At 43.8% G+C, this 15,340-nt stretch overlaps 1 protein-coding gene across 6 annotated transcripts in view; it reads left to right on the top strand.

Annotated features, from left to right (window-relative positions):
• Nucleotides 1-13,825: 13,825 nt before the first annotated feature.
• Nucleotides 13,826-15,340, top strand: part of Ank3 (ankyrin 3) — a 431,439-nt gene continuing 429,924 nt past the window's right edge. For 5 of the 6 annotated variants that reach the window (XM_075980046.1, XM_075980043.1, XM_075980042.1 and 2 more), the window contains exon 1: nucleotides 13,854-14,058. In XM_075980046.1, coding sequence (XP_075836161.1) covers nucleotides 13,996-14,058 — 63 coding nt within the window. In that variant the 5' untranslated portion in view covers nucleotides 13,854-13,995. Of the gene's footprint in view, nucleotides 14,059-15,340 lie in introns of all 6 variants that reach the window. The other variant, XM_075980047.1, reaches the window with a different exon arrangement.

Raw genomic sequence — 15,340 nt, 5'->3', positions numbered from 1 at the left:
TATTTTGGGCTTCCTGGATGCACACATGGCTCCCCCCCTCTCTCTTTCCCTCCCCTCTCTGCTCACATGGTCTCACTCAGTTCGGTCATGTCTGCTCTGAACTCTCCCAGATGTCCCTGACTCTGGCTATTCTGTCCCACATATCTACAATAACTTTCTCCTCCACCATACCTGGGAACAGTCACGTCCTTCCCTTTCCTTTTTGTTTTTATTTATTTATTTTAATACGTTTGGTGCTGAAACCCTGGAAGTGGCGTAAATGAGTTCCCTCCCCAAGGAACACGATGCTGTGCTCCCCACAGAAGGTGCTGATCTGAGACTCCTAAGGTTTGTGAGCTGTGCTCACAACAATTACTCAAGGTATGTAGACCTTTCTTAGCCATTTGTCCCTATAAACTTGACTTTGAAAATAAGGCAAAATGAAACCACTAAACCTGAACCACTTGCTTTTTTTTTATTTTTTAAAAAAATTTATTTAAAAGTTTTCATTTTTACCATCAACAGTTCCCACTCCCTCCCCTCCTCTCTCCATTCCCACATTCCCCCTATCGAACCCCCCATCCACTCCTCAGAAAGGGTGAGGCCTCCCACGGGGAGTCAACAAAGTCTGGCATATCAAGTTGAGGCAGGACCAAGCCCTTCCCCCTGTATCTAGGGTGAGCAAGGTATCCTTCTAGAGGGAATTAGCCTCAAAAAAATCATTTCATGCACTGGGGATAAATCCTGGTCCCATTGCCATTGGTCCCACAGACTTCTCAAGCCATAAAACTGACACCCATATTCAGAGGACTGAGTTCAGTCCTATACAGGTTCCCCAGGTTTCAGTCCAGAGTCAACGAGCTCCCACTAGCTTGGATCAGCTATCTCTGTGGATATCCCCATCATGATCTTGACCCCTTTGCTCATGTAATCCCTCTTCCCTCCCTTTGACTGGACTCTGGGAGCTTGGCCCAGTGCTTAGCTATGGATCTCGGCACCTGCTTCCATTGGATGAAGGTTCTGTGATGACAATTAGGGTGGTCATCAATTTGATGACAGGCAAAGGTGTTCTGTAAGCTTCTTGTCCCTTCAGAGGCATGTTCTTCTTTACTGAACCACTTGCTTTTTATCTGGGGGAACTTACTAGTATTTATGTTGACGTTGACAAATATTATCAAGTAGTTCTTAACATGGATTATCTTTGCTCTGACTTGGAAGAAGTGGAAAATAATGTTTATTCTTTGTTATTCTTTGCCAAGTAGGTTGGTGGCATTTCCTTTCTGGGGAGGTGGTACTCTGCATTCCGGCCAGGGAACAGGAAGCATGAGTGAGGAGAAGCGAAAGTCCGGTGCTCTTCAATGATGGGTCCTTGGCAGTTGGGTTCATTATCCCCTTTGTCTTGTCTCTGCTGAGCACACTCCAAGCCTGTGGCTATGCGCTGAGCAGACCCCCTCACAAGCTGCTCTGTCCTGTATGGCCTCTGAGAAGTGGTTCACATCTGTGACTGTCTTCACAATCTATAAAACACAGAAAATGGCATATTTTATCACAAGCTGGTCAGTTTGAGATGCAGTTTGCACAGTCAGAGCAGGTCAGGCCAGGATTAATATTTGATCCTTTTCTAGTAATTTTCAGGTTGAGTTGGCACTCTAGGTGTCTGCCATTGGTAAATGTTTGAGTGGGACACTAAGGGCATCATTGAATAAATGGGACCTCCTGAGACTGAGAAGCTTCTGTAAAGCAAAGGACACTGTCACTAAGATACAAAGGTAACCTACTGACTGGGAGAAGATCTTCACCAACCCCGCAACTGACAAAGGTCTGATCTCTAAAATATATAAAGAACTCAAGAAACTAGACCGTAAAAATCTAATCAACCCAATTATAAAATGGGGCACTGAGCTGAACAGAGAATTCTCAACAGAAGAACTTCAAATGGCCAAAAGACACTTAAGGTCATGCTCAACTTCCTTAGCGATCAGGGAAATGCAAATCAAGACAACTTTAAGATACCATCTTACACCTGTCAGAATGGCTAAAATAAAAAACACCAATGATAGCCTTTGCTGGAGAGGTTGTGGAGAAAGGGGTACACTCACCCATTGCTGGTGGGAATGCAAACTTGTGCAACCACTCTGGAAAGCAGTGTTTCGGTTTCTCAGGAAATTCGGGATCAACCTACTCCTGGACCCAGCAATACCACTCTTGGGAATATACCCAAGAGAGGCCCTATCATACAACAAAAGTATATGCTCAACTATGTTCATAGCAGCATTGTTTGTAATAGCCAGAACCTGGAAACAACCTAGATGCCCTTCAATGGAAGAATGGATGAAGAAAGTATGGAATATATACATATTAGAGTATTACTCAGCAGTAAAAAACAAGGGCTTCTTGAATTTTGCATGCAAATGGATGGAAATAGAAAACACTATCCTGAGTGAGGTAAGCCAGACCCAAAAAGAGGAACATGGGATGTACTCACTCATATTTGGTTTCTAGCCATAAACAAAGGACATTGAGCCTATAATTAGTGATCCTAGAGAAGCTAAATAAGGAGAACCCAAAGAAAAACATATAGGCATCCTCCTGAATATTAACCTTCATCAGGCGATGAAAGGAGACAGAGACAGAGACCCACATTGGAGCACCGGATATAAATCTCAAGGTCCAAATCAGGAGCAGAAGGAGACGAAGCACGAGCAAGGAACTCAGGACCGCGAGGGGTGCACCCACACACTGAGACAATGGGGATGTTCTATTGGGAACTCACCAAGGCCAGCTGGCCTGGGTCTGAAAAAGCATGGGATAAATTTGGACTAGCTGAACATAGCGGGAAGAATGGGAACTCAAGAACAATCGCAGTGGGTTTTTGATCCTACTGCACGTACTGGCTTTGGGGGAGCCTAGGCAGTTTGGATGCTCACCTTATGAGACCTGGATAGAGGTGGGCGGTCCTTGGGCTTCCCACAGGTCAGGAAACCCTGATTGCTCTTTGAGCAGATGAGGAAGGGTGACTTGATCGGGGGAGGGGGAGGGAAATGGGAGGCGGTGGCGGGGAGGAGGCAGAAATCCTTAATAAATAAATAAATTAAAAAAAATAAAAAATAAAAAAAATTAGAGGCATATTTGTCTATAAAAATGTAGGTGTTAAGTGCTATCAAGATGGTCCAGCAGTTAAGAATACTTGCGGTTATGGAGGAGCTGGGTTTGGTTCCCAGATTCACAGAGTGGCTCAAAATTGACAGCTCCAGGAGATCCTATGCTCTCTACTGGCCTCATGGGTACTGCATGCATATGGTGTATGTACCCACACTCATACATAGAAGCAATGTTGGTTCTGATGCCTGAAGTCATTTCGTTAAGGCAAAGAGAAACATACGCTTAAGATAAATAGTGACCAGAACTTGAAAAGTTAAGGGAGACAGGACAGTGAAAGAGGAATTGGTGGTTGGCGTGGACAGTCTGGAATGGGGTCATGAGAGTTGTATTAGGCAGTTGACTCACCTGCCACCACACCTGTCCTAACATGACAGTGTTGCCACATTGAACACCGTTGAGTCCAGATGACGCTGGGACCCAAGCTAGGTAAGACTCATCCAATGGAGTTTGGATATGTAATTAATTATTAATCCTCACATTGGTTGAAAGTGGTAATTATAAAGCTATGGCAGATCTTTGTTTTCAGTGGATGCTTGCTTTTTCCCTTTTGGAAAATAGATTTTTTTTTTGCTCATATAATATATCCGGATTATAGTTTCCCCTCCCTCTACTCCTCCTAGTTTCTCCCCACATCTGAATCCAACTCTTCTGTCTTATTAGAAAACAAACGGGCTTCTAAGAGATGAATTAATATGATATGATAGAACAAAAACTAGCACAGCAGAATGGGGGGAAAAACAGAAGGAAAAGACCCCAAGAAAAGGCACAAGAAGCAGACATAGAGACCCACTTGTTTGCATACTCAGGAAACACAAAACTGGGAGCCAAAATAAATACACGAGGGACCTATAGGGTAAATCACGGGGAGAAGGAGGGCTGGCACAACGTTATGAGATAGCAAAGATGTCTTCGAGTTTCTTTTCTGTTGGCCATCTACTCCTGGGCATGGGACTTACCCCTAAGAGTGGTTTGTTTCCCCAGTGAGACTTTCTTGGAGAAACCCGATTTTCCCTTTGCCTGTGGCTATCAATTGAGGATAGCATCTGGGTTAGGGATGGGGGTGGGTAGTCACTTCTTTCAGCTCTAAGACCCCATCTGGTGCAGACTCATGAGGTTCTGTGGGTGCTGCCTCAGTCTTAGTGAGTTCATATGTGTGTTGATCTTGTTGACTTAAAGGGTCTTGTTTCCTTGGTGTCCTACATCCCCTCCAGCTCCTAGACTCTTCCGGCCTCCTCTTCTGCAGTATCCCTAAGCCCTGGGGGAGGGATTTGATAGAGACATCCAGTTTAGCACTGAGTGTTCCAAGGTCTCTCTCATTTTCTGTGTCATGTCTGACTGTGGGTCTCCGTGTTTGTTCCCGTCTGTTGCAGGAGGAAGCTTCTTTGATGACAGCAGAACAAGGAAGTGATCAATGAGTAAAGCTGAATGTTCTTAGGAGTCATTTTATTGCTATATTCTTTTAGTAGAACAGTAGATTGATTTTTATGTGGTCCCTGGGCTATCAAGTCTCAGGTTCTTCATCACTCATGCACGTATGGGTTCCATGGGGGGGGGGGGGAGTGGGCCTTTAAGTCGAATCAGATATTGATTGTTTGGTTCCTCCTTCAACCTGTGTGCCACCTTCCCACTTGCATACCTTACATCCAGGACGCCATTATAGATTGAAGGGTTTGTTTTTTTTAAATCTGGGCTGGTGTTTACCCTTTTCATTTTGTGGTATATAGAATGCCTTCTTGTACCAAAGAGACTAGCATGTAGGGGTGAAGGCTCTATGTAGGCTAGCTCTACGTCTCCATTTTCAGTGAGTTGTGTAGTTGCTATCTTCAACAACAGGGTCTTGCCATCAGTGTGTGGAGAGCAACCTGTAGTCTTGGCAACAGTCTGGGTTGTCTGGGGATTCCCATGGAACCCCTTTGACCAACAACATAATTCAATGTAAGCCAATCCTGATACTAGAAGCTTCATTTGATTACAAGAAATGTCTGGTTGGGCTATGTCTCCTCTATTCTTTAGCTATTTCATTTAGAGTACCTTCATATATGTATATATTTTTAGAAGATTCTACTACATTAGGTTTTCATACTATGCCTCAAATGGCCATTAATTTTAGTCATTTATCCCTGTATTTACTTTCTTAGCCCCCGTTTCCTTCTCCTCCCCCTCTTAATCTTCCCATTCCAGTGTGTATCTTCCACCTATAACTGTCTATTCTATTCCCCTTTCCTAGAGAGAGCCATCTGCCCCCTCCCATAGTCCCTTACTTTATGACTAACCTCTGTGATTCTATGGATTGTAGCTTGCTTACCATTGGCTCAACTGCTAATATCCACTTATAAACCAATATATACCATATTCATCTTTTTGGGTTGTTTCACTCAGGATCATTTTTTTTCTAGTTCCATTCATTTGCCTGCAAGTCTCATAATTTCATGTTTTTAAATGGCTCAATAATAAACAATCTATTGTGTAAATATACCACATTTTCATTATCCACTTATCTGTTGAGCAACCTCTAGTTGTTTCAAAGTTCCAGCTATTATGAATAGGGCAACAATGAACATGAGGGACAAGGGACTCTGTGGTAGGATGAAGTGACCGTGCCCAGGTGTGGGATAGCTGGATTGTCAGGTAGATTTGTTCCCATGTTCCTGAGGAACCACTATACTTTTTTCGTAGTTATTGTACTACAACAATGGATGAGTGTTCCCCTTACTCCGTGTCCTAGCCAGAGTGAGCTGCCATTTGTGCTGTTGACCTTAGCCATTCTGGTGGGTATGACGACTCGGGGATTGGATTTGGAGGAGGGGAGCAAGGGTGAAGACCATCTGAAGTTCACCTACCTGTTTCCCTGGCTTTACTTGTTCTTCTATTGGGTCACTATCCTCTGGATTTGTCATGGTCCTTGACCCAAATGCATCCAGTCAAATGAGTGAGATTAATTGAAGGCATTTCTAAACAATATCACATAATAGGTTAACAGATATGCAGGTTATGACATAGAACTCTTTTGTATTCCTACCAACTTCAGCGTAAAGATGTGTGATCCCACAAAATAAGGTTTGAGTTGGTTTTAGTTTCTCGAGACAGGTTTCCCTTCTGTCCTGGCTGTCCTGGAACTCACCCTGTAGACCATGCTAGCCTCAAACTCAGAGATTCACATGCCTCTGCCTCCCAAGTGCTGGGATTAAAGGCGTGTGCCACCATGCCTGACTCTTACATTGGTTTTAAAGGGTTTATTCCTTCTCTGATCTCTTTTATTTCAGTAGCTGTGAGAATAGGGGCATCAGAAATGATATGTCAGCTGGAATACGGACGGTTGAGAGCTGCTCCTTTGGAGCGATCTCATTTTCACAAAAGTTTTCCATAGCAACAAAAGAAAACCTGAGCAGGAACAGTCACCTCCCTTGGGTGTGGGCCGAACAGAAGCAGTCATCTTTCTCATTTTCACATTGGCATTGTTGGGATTCTTTGGCAAACAAGCTACTGTCTTCGGCATGAGCCACTGTCGTTCTTTCTAAAATCATTTAGGATCCGTATTGTTGTTAAGCAAAACCCAGGGATCTGGGGAAAGATCAAAGGGATGACTCATTAGTTCCTCATCTATGAAAAGTTCTGCCAGTCCATCGGCCTCTAAACAGAATTGTTAGTCTGGTGAAAGAAAATAACCCTACTCAGAAAGCCACACTGCTGAGGTTCAGGGAAGGAAGTCAACAGAAAGCAGACCGCCCACTTACTAGCTACCTTCTTTGAACATCCTGTCTCTCCCTGTTTTACTAATTCACTTTGATTATATCATTATATTTTAATGGGCACAAGGCTGAATAATCTGGAAAGAAGGGACACTCAGCAAAACAGGAAAGTCCTGCTACGCACCTGCCCGAAGTTTCCAGCACACTCAGAAATGGAACAGGGACATCAAAACTGGCATTTGGGAGAGCGCATTGCTTACTGCTAAGCTGTGTTTCACAAGCTGTCGGGTAGACCATGGTTGGATCTATCCCAAGCCGTGCACATATCAGACAGTGAGCTGGACTCGTTCCTGCTCTTCATGCCCCTGCCTGCCTGACTCTTCGGGCACATTAAGTAGATTTGCAAATGTCAATGTGTTATTTTGCAGCAACAAGAATCAAGGAGTTCAAAGGCGTAGCGTGTATTTTCTTAACTGTTTGCGCTACGGGACAGGACAAAAAGCTAGATGTTACATGACTCTGACATATACATTACCCTCGGATGTTTTCTGTATTTGCCCATTTCCATTGCGGCCCGGCCACTGAGGGTCCCAACCAGTCTTTTGAAGTGTTGGGTGCACAGTGAAAGGAAACAGTAGTGGTGGAGTATTGGTTAATGATGTGTTTGAAGTCTAAATTATTGTGTTTAAGAGATCTATGAAGCAAAAATGCCTCAAACGTGTAAGCCCCAGTTGCCCAAGGAAAGGTAACTTCTAGAATGCTGGGGGCTGCTCATGGAAGATAAGCCCAGTGTTTTCCACTTCTCAGAACAAGCGTGGTTGCACCAGTTGTATATAGGATGTGCTTGATCACAGGTAGATGGGAGGGATGTTGGCAGGAAGTCCATCAAGATGTATGCTTGCTCCTGATCCCACTAAGGTAGGAAGTTCATAGCCTTGTGGGTTTTGGCTTATAAGCCCCTGTCTGATATAATTTGATGCCTTATTCTGGGAATCCCAGGTATGGACCTGGGTAATATCTATGGAGCTGGTCTATTACATAAAGGTTAAACCTATTTCATAAAGGTTACTTCAAATTTGTCTCAAAAAATTGTGGTAGTGGTCTTATTCTTGCTCTGGGGGATTGACGGTGGCTGTGGCAAAAATAACCCAAGATTTCCTTTAGCCGAAATTAAAGGTGAAGAAGAGCTGCTTTGACTATACAGTGGCTACCTGTGTTTCCACACACACACACACACACACACACACACACACACACACACACACACACTTCCCCCCTCTCTCTTTTTCTCTGTTGTCATTTACACAACGTGGGGCAAGGTAAATGCTAAAACCCCATAGAGAGGGTTTCCTCAGCTCCACTATCCCTTTTAGCTTGTTCTAATTAAACTAAATCCTTGGGGGCATGAGGATGTAGTTTAGTTGGTAGAGAGGCTGCCCAGCACACACCAAGCTCCGAGTTTGTTCCCATGTCCTGTATAAACTGGTCACAATGGCTCACACCTGCAATCCCAGCAATCAGGAAGCTAGCAGCGGGGATCAGTCAACTTTGGTTACATAGCAAGTTTAAGGCCACACTGTGTGACTGAAATCACGTCTCACAAATACAATAAAGAAGAAGGGGGGGAGGGAATGCATACTAAGGCCCAGTTTGTTTAAGCAGTAATCCCCATCTCAGCTCTCAACGCACTTTGTCAGCTCTCAATGCACTTTGTCTTTAAGCTCTGGGGGATTCTGGTGTGGAGTGGAGCTGGTGCAGGAGGGCAGTGCACAGAGCTGGGGCACTAGCAACTGGCTGGGTGACCTCAGAAGGTCAGAGTTCACATTCCAGGGATTCCAACCAAACAGCCTCTCCTTAGAGTTGTCTTGAACCTCACAGGTATTTTTCATGTCCAGTAGAAACAAAGAGTGTCAAAGCGATGTCAGTCATTTCTAAGATTTATAGCAACTGTGTTAACTCACCAGCTAGCTGTGGAGATCACCAACAGTCTGGTCTGAGAAGTAAAATCGGCGTAACTCTACGGGAATGCCTCCCGAATTTCATTAAGAAGCTATTTTTGGGGATTTTTTTGTACTTGAGCCTTGTCTAAAACACTACCCTGTTAGAGTTTCCAGGTGAACTTTATGTAGACAATAACTTTAAAACTTGGTTTGCTGACAACCCCTGCCCGTTCTTTCCCCACAGTAAGCAACTTTCATTTTAAAAATAAACCTGTTCCAGGGCAGTTGACCCGGTCTGTGTCCTCTTATGCGAGTTATTTAATTTAAAAATAGAACCGTCTCAGATTGGTATCACATACCTGTGAGCGTCTATAGTGGGACGCTGGACAAGAAAGCAGCTCGCCTCTGGGGTTGCCTTTCCCCCCTCTGTGAACTAGAGTCTTGTTTTCAGGGATAATTCATTGCGCTTACCTTCACATGTTTTAGGTTATATTTAACTTCTCTAAGGGCTGGGCAATTTTCTAATTTGGGAGGGGAAAAAAAAGAGATTGCTATTGGAAAGTAGTTAACGTTTTTGGAATAAGTAATCACCTCGAGACTGTTTTTAGATCAATCACATTACCCTTTTATTCAGAACACTTCGAATTGAAAATTCAGCTGTAGGCCTTTGGGTTTGTTAAAGCCCTCATTGCTTCCGTGACTGCGTGGCTTAAGAGCACAGGTGAACGGAAATGAGAGCGTGTTCAAGACCCAATAAACTTTCCGTTCATTAAACCTAAGATGTTTCATTTTGCATCCTTTAGCTAAAATTTGGTCTTAGGGAGTGAAGATGTGTTTTACATTGTCAGGAATATAATCATGAGAGAATCTGTGCTGTCCTACAGTCGAGGCCCTAACTAACTCAAGAACTTGACGGACTTTGGAGATATTATTATCATCATCATCATCATCATCATCATCAACAACAACAGGGTCTCACTATGTAACTCTGACCATCCTGGAACTTGCTCTGTAGACCAGGCTGGCCACGACTCACAGAGATCCACCTGCCTCTGCCTCCAAGTGCTGAAATTAGAGGATTAAAGGCGTGAAGCGCCCTCTCTCTCTCTCTCTCTCTAATATATATTTATATTTATTATTATATTTGTTATTATATTTATATAATTTTTAAATGCTTGGCACTTATCAGTTTCGGGAGAAAGGAATTAGGTGATAAGCCACCTACACTTAGTATAGTAGGCCTTAAGACGGTGACATTTTATTACATAAGTAAGTTGATACATTTCATTTTGCTTCTGGGAATTGAATGTTCTGTCAGATCTGATGATATGATTTGTGGGTTCTTCCTCAGAGGGACTCCCGTAGAATTTTTACTGTGTCATGCTATCTTAAGAGGTCCTGGGTTTTCTTTTTCTTTTTTGTTTTCAATCAACAGAGCAAAGTGTAACTTTCAATAGAATCAAACAGAAACAGTAAAGTGTATTGAAACAGAGAAGTCTAGACCATCAATCTCCTAAATTTTTCATCAATTTAAATACATTTTTATATTTTAAAAATAACTGATTGACATTTTTACAAGCATTCTTGTGTTAGGCCCTGATTGCTTTTATGTTTCTCTTATTTTGTATAGTTTAATAGTTAAAAATTAGTAATTTATTTACATGTTTGTATATGAATGGATTAATTTTTTTAATTAATTTGTAAATTAGCCTACCGAGTAATGGATTTTATTGTGGTACTGCCATACATATGTATTTTTCTAACCACCCCCACTGACTGCTCTCTCTTGCTGGTGCCTCCCATCCTCCAAACAGTGCCCCATTCTGCTTTTAATTTATATGAATTCCATTGCAATCTCTTTCCCTTCTCCCCCTCCCTGAGGGTCTCTCTCTCTCTCTCTCTCTCTCTCTCTCTCTCTCTCTCTCTCTCTCTCTCTCTCTCTCACACACACACACTTTCTCTCTCTCTCTCTCTCTCTCTCTCTCTCTCTCTCTCTCTCTCTCTCTCTCTCTTTGAGACAGGGTTTCTCTGTAGCCTTGGAGCCTGTCCTGGAACTAGCTGTTGTAGACTAGGCTGGCCTCAAACTCACAGAGATCCGCCTGCCTCTGCCTCCCAAGTAGTGAGATTAAAGGCGTGCACCACCACCGCCTGGCTCAGTTTCTCTTTTATACACTTACTATCTCTCTCTTATACACATGGTCTCTCTTTTATATACACCGTCTCTCTCTGTCTCACACACACATATATACATTCTCTGTCACACACAGTCTCTTTCTCTCATACACATGCTCTCTCTCTCTCTCTCTCTCTCTCTCTCTCTCTCTCTCACACACACACACACACACACACACACACACTGTCACTTTATATGAAAGAAACAATGGCACTTGTCCCTGAGTGAGCGGAATAAACTCGAGAATCATCCCCCCCCCAGGTTTAAAATGTTTATTGTTGAAGAATGTTTTTATCAAGGTGAATTCTTTTAATCAGTCATTAAAGCATTTGTGTTTTTCCAGTCTGCTCAATAAAGCTAAAAAACAGGACATAGCTATTAGCTTCCTTTTGCCAGGATTCCCTGATAGCGTAGCTTCGTGTGGGAATTTCTGCAATGCTAGAATAAACGTCTCTAAAAGGATCTTTTATGGAACCCTTCAAAAGGCAACAAATAACAGAAAATGGGACACCAGTGCAAGCCTGAAGAAAAAATAAACCCTCTCTTGAGGTTTGCATTCATGTCCCTTTTGGGAAAATGCTTCTGCCCAAGAACTCACAGAACTGAGGCAGCTAGGAGCCTAGAACGAAGTGCCTTGTTTGTGGACCCCCTCTTCAGCTGCCCCCAAAATCCTTGGCTTTTCACGTCTTTCTCTCACACAGCTCATACCCTGTACTCAGGACCTATGCTTTTCTTGGAAGGGAAGGTGTTGAATGAAAATGTTGGGACGGGGGCTGAAGAAATGACGCGGCAATTAAGAGTACTGACTGTTCTTCCAGAAGACCAGGGTTCAATTTCCAGCCTGCACATGATGGCTCACAACCTGTAATAAATCTAGTTCTGGGAAATCTGACACCCTCTTCTGGCCATCTTATGCACTGCATGCTTGTAGCACACAAAACATATATTCAGGTAAACATTCATATAAACTCAGTCTCTCAACAAAATTTTTTTAATGTTGGAATCGTAATATGGCAAAAATGGCAGGTAGGTGGTCTAGCTTGGTGGCTTTCCTCATGAAGAATGGAAGATTTAGGTGGGATATTCAGACTTGAATCCACCTGCATGGGCAGTTCAGCTTCTGGAGAATTCATACAAAGCCCTAACTCCATATTTTCTCTCCCACAGCATAGTACAGATAGGCTGAGGTTCACCCCATTGCAGAGAGACTGATTGACAGAGGAAAGGACTCCTATTCCCCAGTCCTCCCTGTCCCGAAGACAAGCAAGCATTGAATCAGTGAAGACCTTAAAGGATTCATCCTGCTGTTAGGATTTTCTGACCTTTCATTGTGCTTTGAGAGGAATGTTCCAGAACAGCAACAGAAACGGAAGTGACAGGTTAGCAGCTGCTTAAAGCTGAAGGAACCTCAAGGACGCCTATGGGTGGGTCAGCCGTCCTCAGCACCCCATACCACAGAGCAGCCATTAAGACCAGAGCCACAGCATGTAGGGTCTGCATGGGTCATGCTGTGCGTGCTTGTAACCGTGATGGCCGTGACAAAGCCCCCTCAATCCTCCCTCATGCTTACTCTTTTTAGGGGGCTGGTGTTTGAGGAGTCAACGTTTGTTAAGTATAGCTAAAACCCTGCTTGCAATGCTAGGTGAGGAATGACATTTTAGTACAGAAAGCTGAACTTTTTAGTTCGGGATGTTAGCATCCTTTCTCCTGTATTGAGTAGTTCCATGGATCTCCCTGCAAACTGGCCTCCTGAGTCTCTTTTACTCCTAAATGTCTGTGCTCGCATAACTAAAATCCCCTTCAAGCCCCCCTTCCTACTGTCTGCTCACAGGACCAGCTTCCATCTTTGTGATAGGAGGTAGCACCCAGAACCTTGTTCTCTCTGAAGAAAAACGTATCAGGAGCACTTGGAAAACTGCTAAAAGTGACCACACCCTACAGGCACTCAGCTGTGTTCACATAGGTGGGATGTCTCAGGGACTTTCCAGCTAGGTGTGACATCATCCGGAAACCTCTTAAAGCCTTGGTGGCCCAGAGCAGGACTGTGAGCCTGGTGTGTGTTTGGGGCATCTGTGGAGGCTGTAATGTGGTCAGAGCCCTGCATTGCCCTGAGGACTATCCAGGGGCATGGGGTGTTTCTGTCCCAGAGAGAGCGCCTAGCTGAGCCCTTGGGAATTCTCGCCTATCCTGGAGGGCTTCTTTTCTGTGGATTAGTTTCATGTATTCGTGGAAGGAGACCACGGTTCAAATGTGGGAATGGTGTGAATCTTTTTGCTAATTATATTTAAATTAAAAAAATAAGCAAAATCCCCTCATGATAAGAATTCAGCTTTTTCTTCGACAGTAACAGGTCTCTTTATTGTTTGTATCATGGAGCGTGCATGTGTGTGTGTGTGTTTTCACGAGCCAGTAACCCGATCTCTTGTCACCACCCCCACTGCTGCCTCCTGGGTATGCCCAATGCTTTCAACACATGTGTCCTCTGGAGGCTTGATCTCTGAGAGCATTTACATTCGCCTTGGCTTCCCAGCCTGCAAACTGCAGTGAGCCAGCCCCTGGGAAGGCTTCAGGGACTCGTCAGCAGTCTCGCTTGTTCCTGTGTGTGTGTGTGTGTGTGTGCGTGTGTGTGCAGCGCACACGCGCGTCTGCCTCCCTCTTTCCCTCTCTCACCATTTGCAAGCTAGAATCACTGTGGAGAAGCAAGCCCTGAAATCTTGTCAAGATCTTATCTCAGGATAATGACTAGCTAAAAGAAAAAAGAAAAAAAAGGAAAAAGAAAGAAAAGGAAAACGACAAAGGGCTGGAATATTGATTTTTCTTCAGAGGAATAACCAAGGTTTTGCTGTAGAGAACACCCAGTTTCTTCCCGAGGCAAGCTGGGCAGCCCAAGTTGCCTGTGACAGCAGCCAGGGCTGGCTTGAAGCAGCCGCTCTGCCTGGGGAGCTCCCTAAATGGACTTTGGTCTCAATGCTGTGACTCTTTGTCGCGGGTTTGGATGTGGGAACACGGAAGGTGATCTCTCTCGTCTCAACTCCCCTGATCTAAAGGAAAGATGAGTGAAGAACCAAAGGAGAAGAACGCCAAGCCTGCTCATAGGAAGAGGAAAGGGAAAAAGGTAAGAAGCCGAATCAACATGTTCCCTCATTGTTCTCTGGCTCCCGGAGGAAGTAATTTGGAGGCTGCGTTTCTGAGAGGTTGGCTATAGACTGCAAAGACGCCTCTAGAAACAGAATGCTTTTGTTTTTCCTCCTCGGTTAATGGGTGTGTTCTGGGTTGGGGTCCATTGCTGAAATATTTACGCAGTTAGAACATCGTGATTTAAATTTGCCAAGCTAGTGTTCTTTTTCATAGCGATTATAGGGACATTAAATAAACATGTGTTCTAATTAGGTGAGTGGGTGTGTTTCCCCTACCCCTTAAATTTCCCTGATGCTTGTTAATCAGTAGGGTATGATTACTAATGAATATTATTATGGCATGAATGTTAAGCTTTAATGCATATTTTAGGCAAACTTGGGGAACCTGTAGTTAGACTTTAAATTCACGGCATGGAGGTGAACTCCATTTTAATTATTGATTCATTTTATGGCTGACAAATCCTGGGTCTGTTTTCAGTCCTGCTGCTGGACAGCCATATGCCTCCGGAATCCATTCAGTTCATAGGAATAATTTTGCTTTCCACATGAACTGAGGAATTGTCAAAAGAACAGCGGGTGATTGCTGCAAACCTGTAGATTCATTCCGGCTTTCACGAATGTACGTGCCATCTTAAGATATGCCCTGAACTTTTCGGTCCATTTTGACATGGAGGAGAAAGGGAATTCTCAGATCTGGACTGTGATTTTGACCCACTATGGTTCAGAAACTGTCTCAGGTTCAGGGTGTGCCCCCCAAAGGAAAGATCTGGATACATCTGGAACAAAGGAAAACAGGTCCCTGAAACAGGATTTTGTAGTTCATGGCTGCTTAAGGAGGATGGGTTCTGCATTTTTGAGTCTTCAGTTCAAACCCTTAGATTTGTACATTTTAATTCTCAGGACTGGTCTAGCTGGTGATGTCTCTTTAAAATGATTTCCTTGCCCCGGCGTGATGTATGCTCAGCCAGGGGACGCCCAGAGAATGATTGGAGAGGAGATGAAATACTGCAACTACTGTTTGAATATGTCAGGCATCGAGAAAATGGTCACGGTCCACTTATTATTTGTAAAAAAAAGAGGTTCATGGGAATAAGACGCACTTTAAAGGAAGAAGCTGCTATTGGCAGCTTAGCCGAGGCATGTTCAGGGACATGCTGACATTCTTGGGCAGTGGTTCGGCACCCTCCAGATTGCTTTGAAGTCAGTCTTGACTTCTGGGTCGTCGGCTTCCTAAGGGTTGATGGCATTGGCTGGTGCTAG

Source organism: Microtus pennsylvanicus, chromosome 7 (genome assembly GCF_037038515.1).
Source record: "Microtus pennsylvanicus isolate mMicPen1 chromosome 7, mMicPen1.hap1, whole genome shotgun sequence".
NCBI lineage: Eukaryota > Metazoa > Chordata > Mammalia > Rodentia > Cricetidae > Microtus > Microtus pennsylvanicus.
This window is presented reverse-complemented; position numbering and strand designations above follow the sequence as displayed.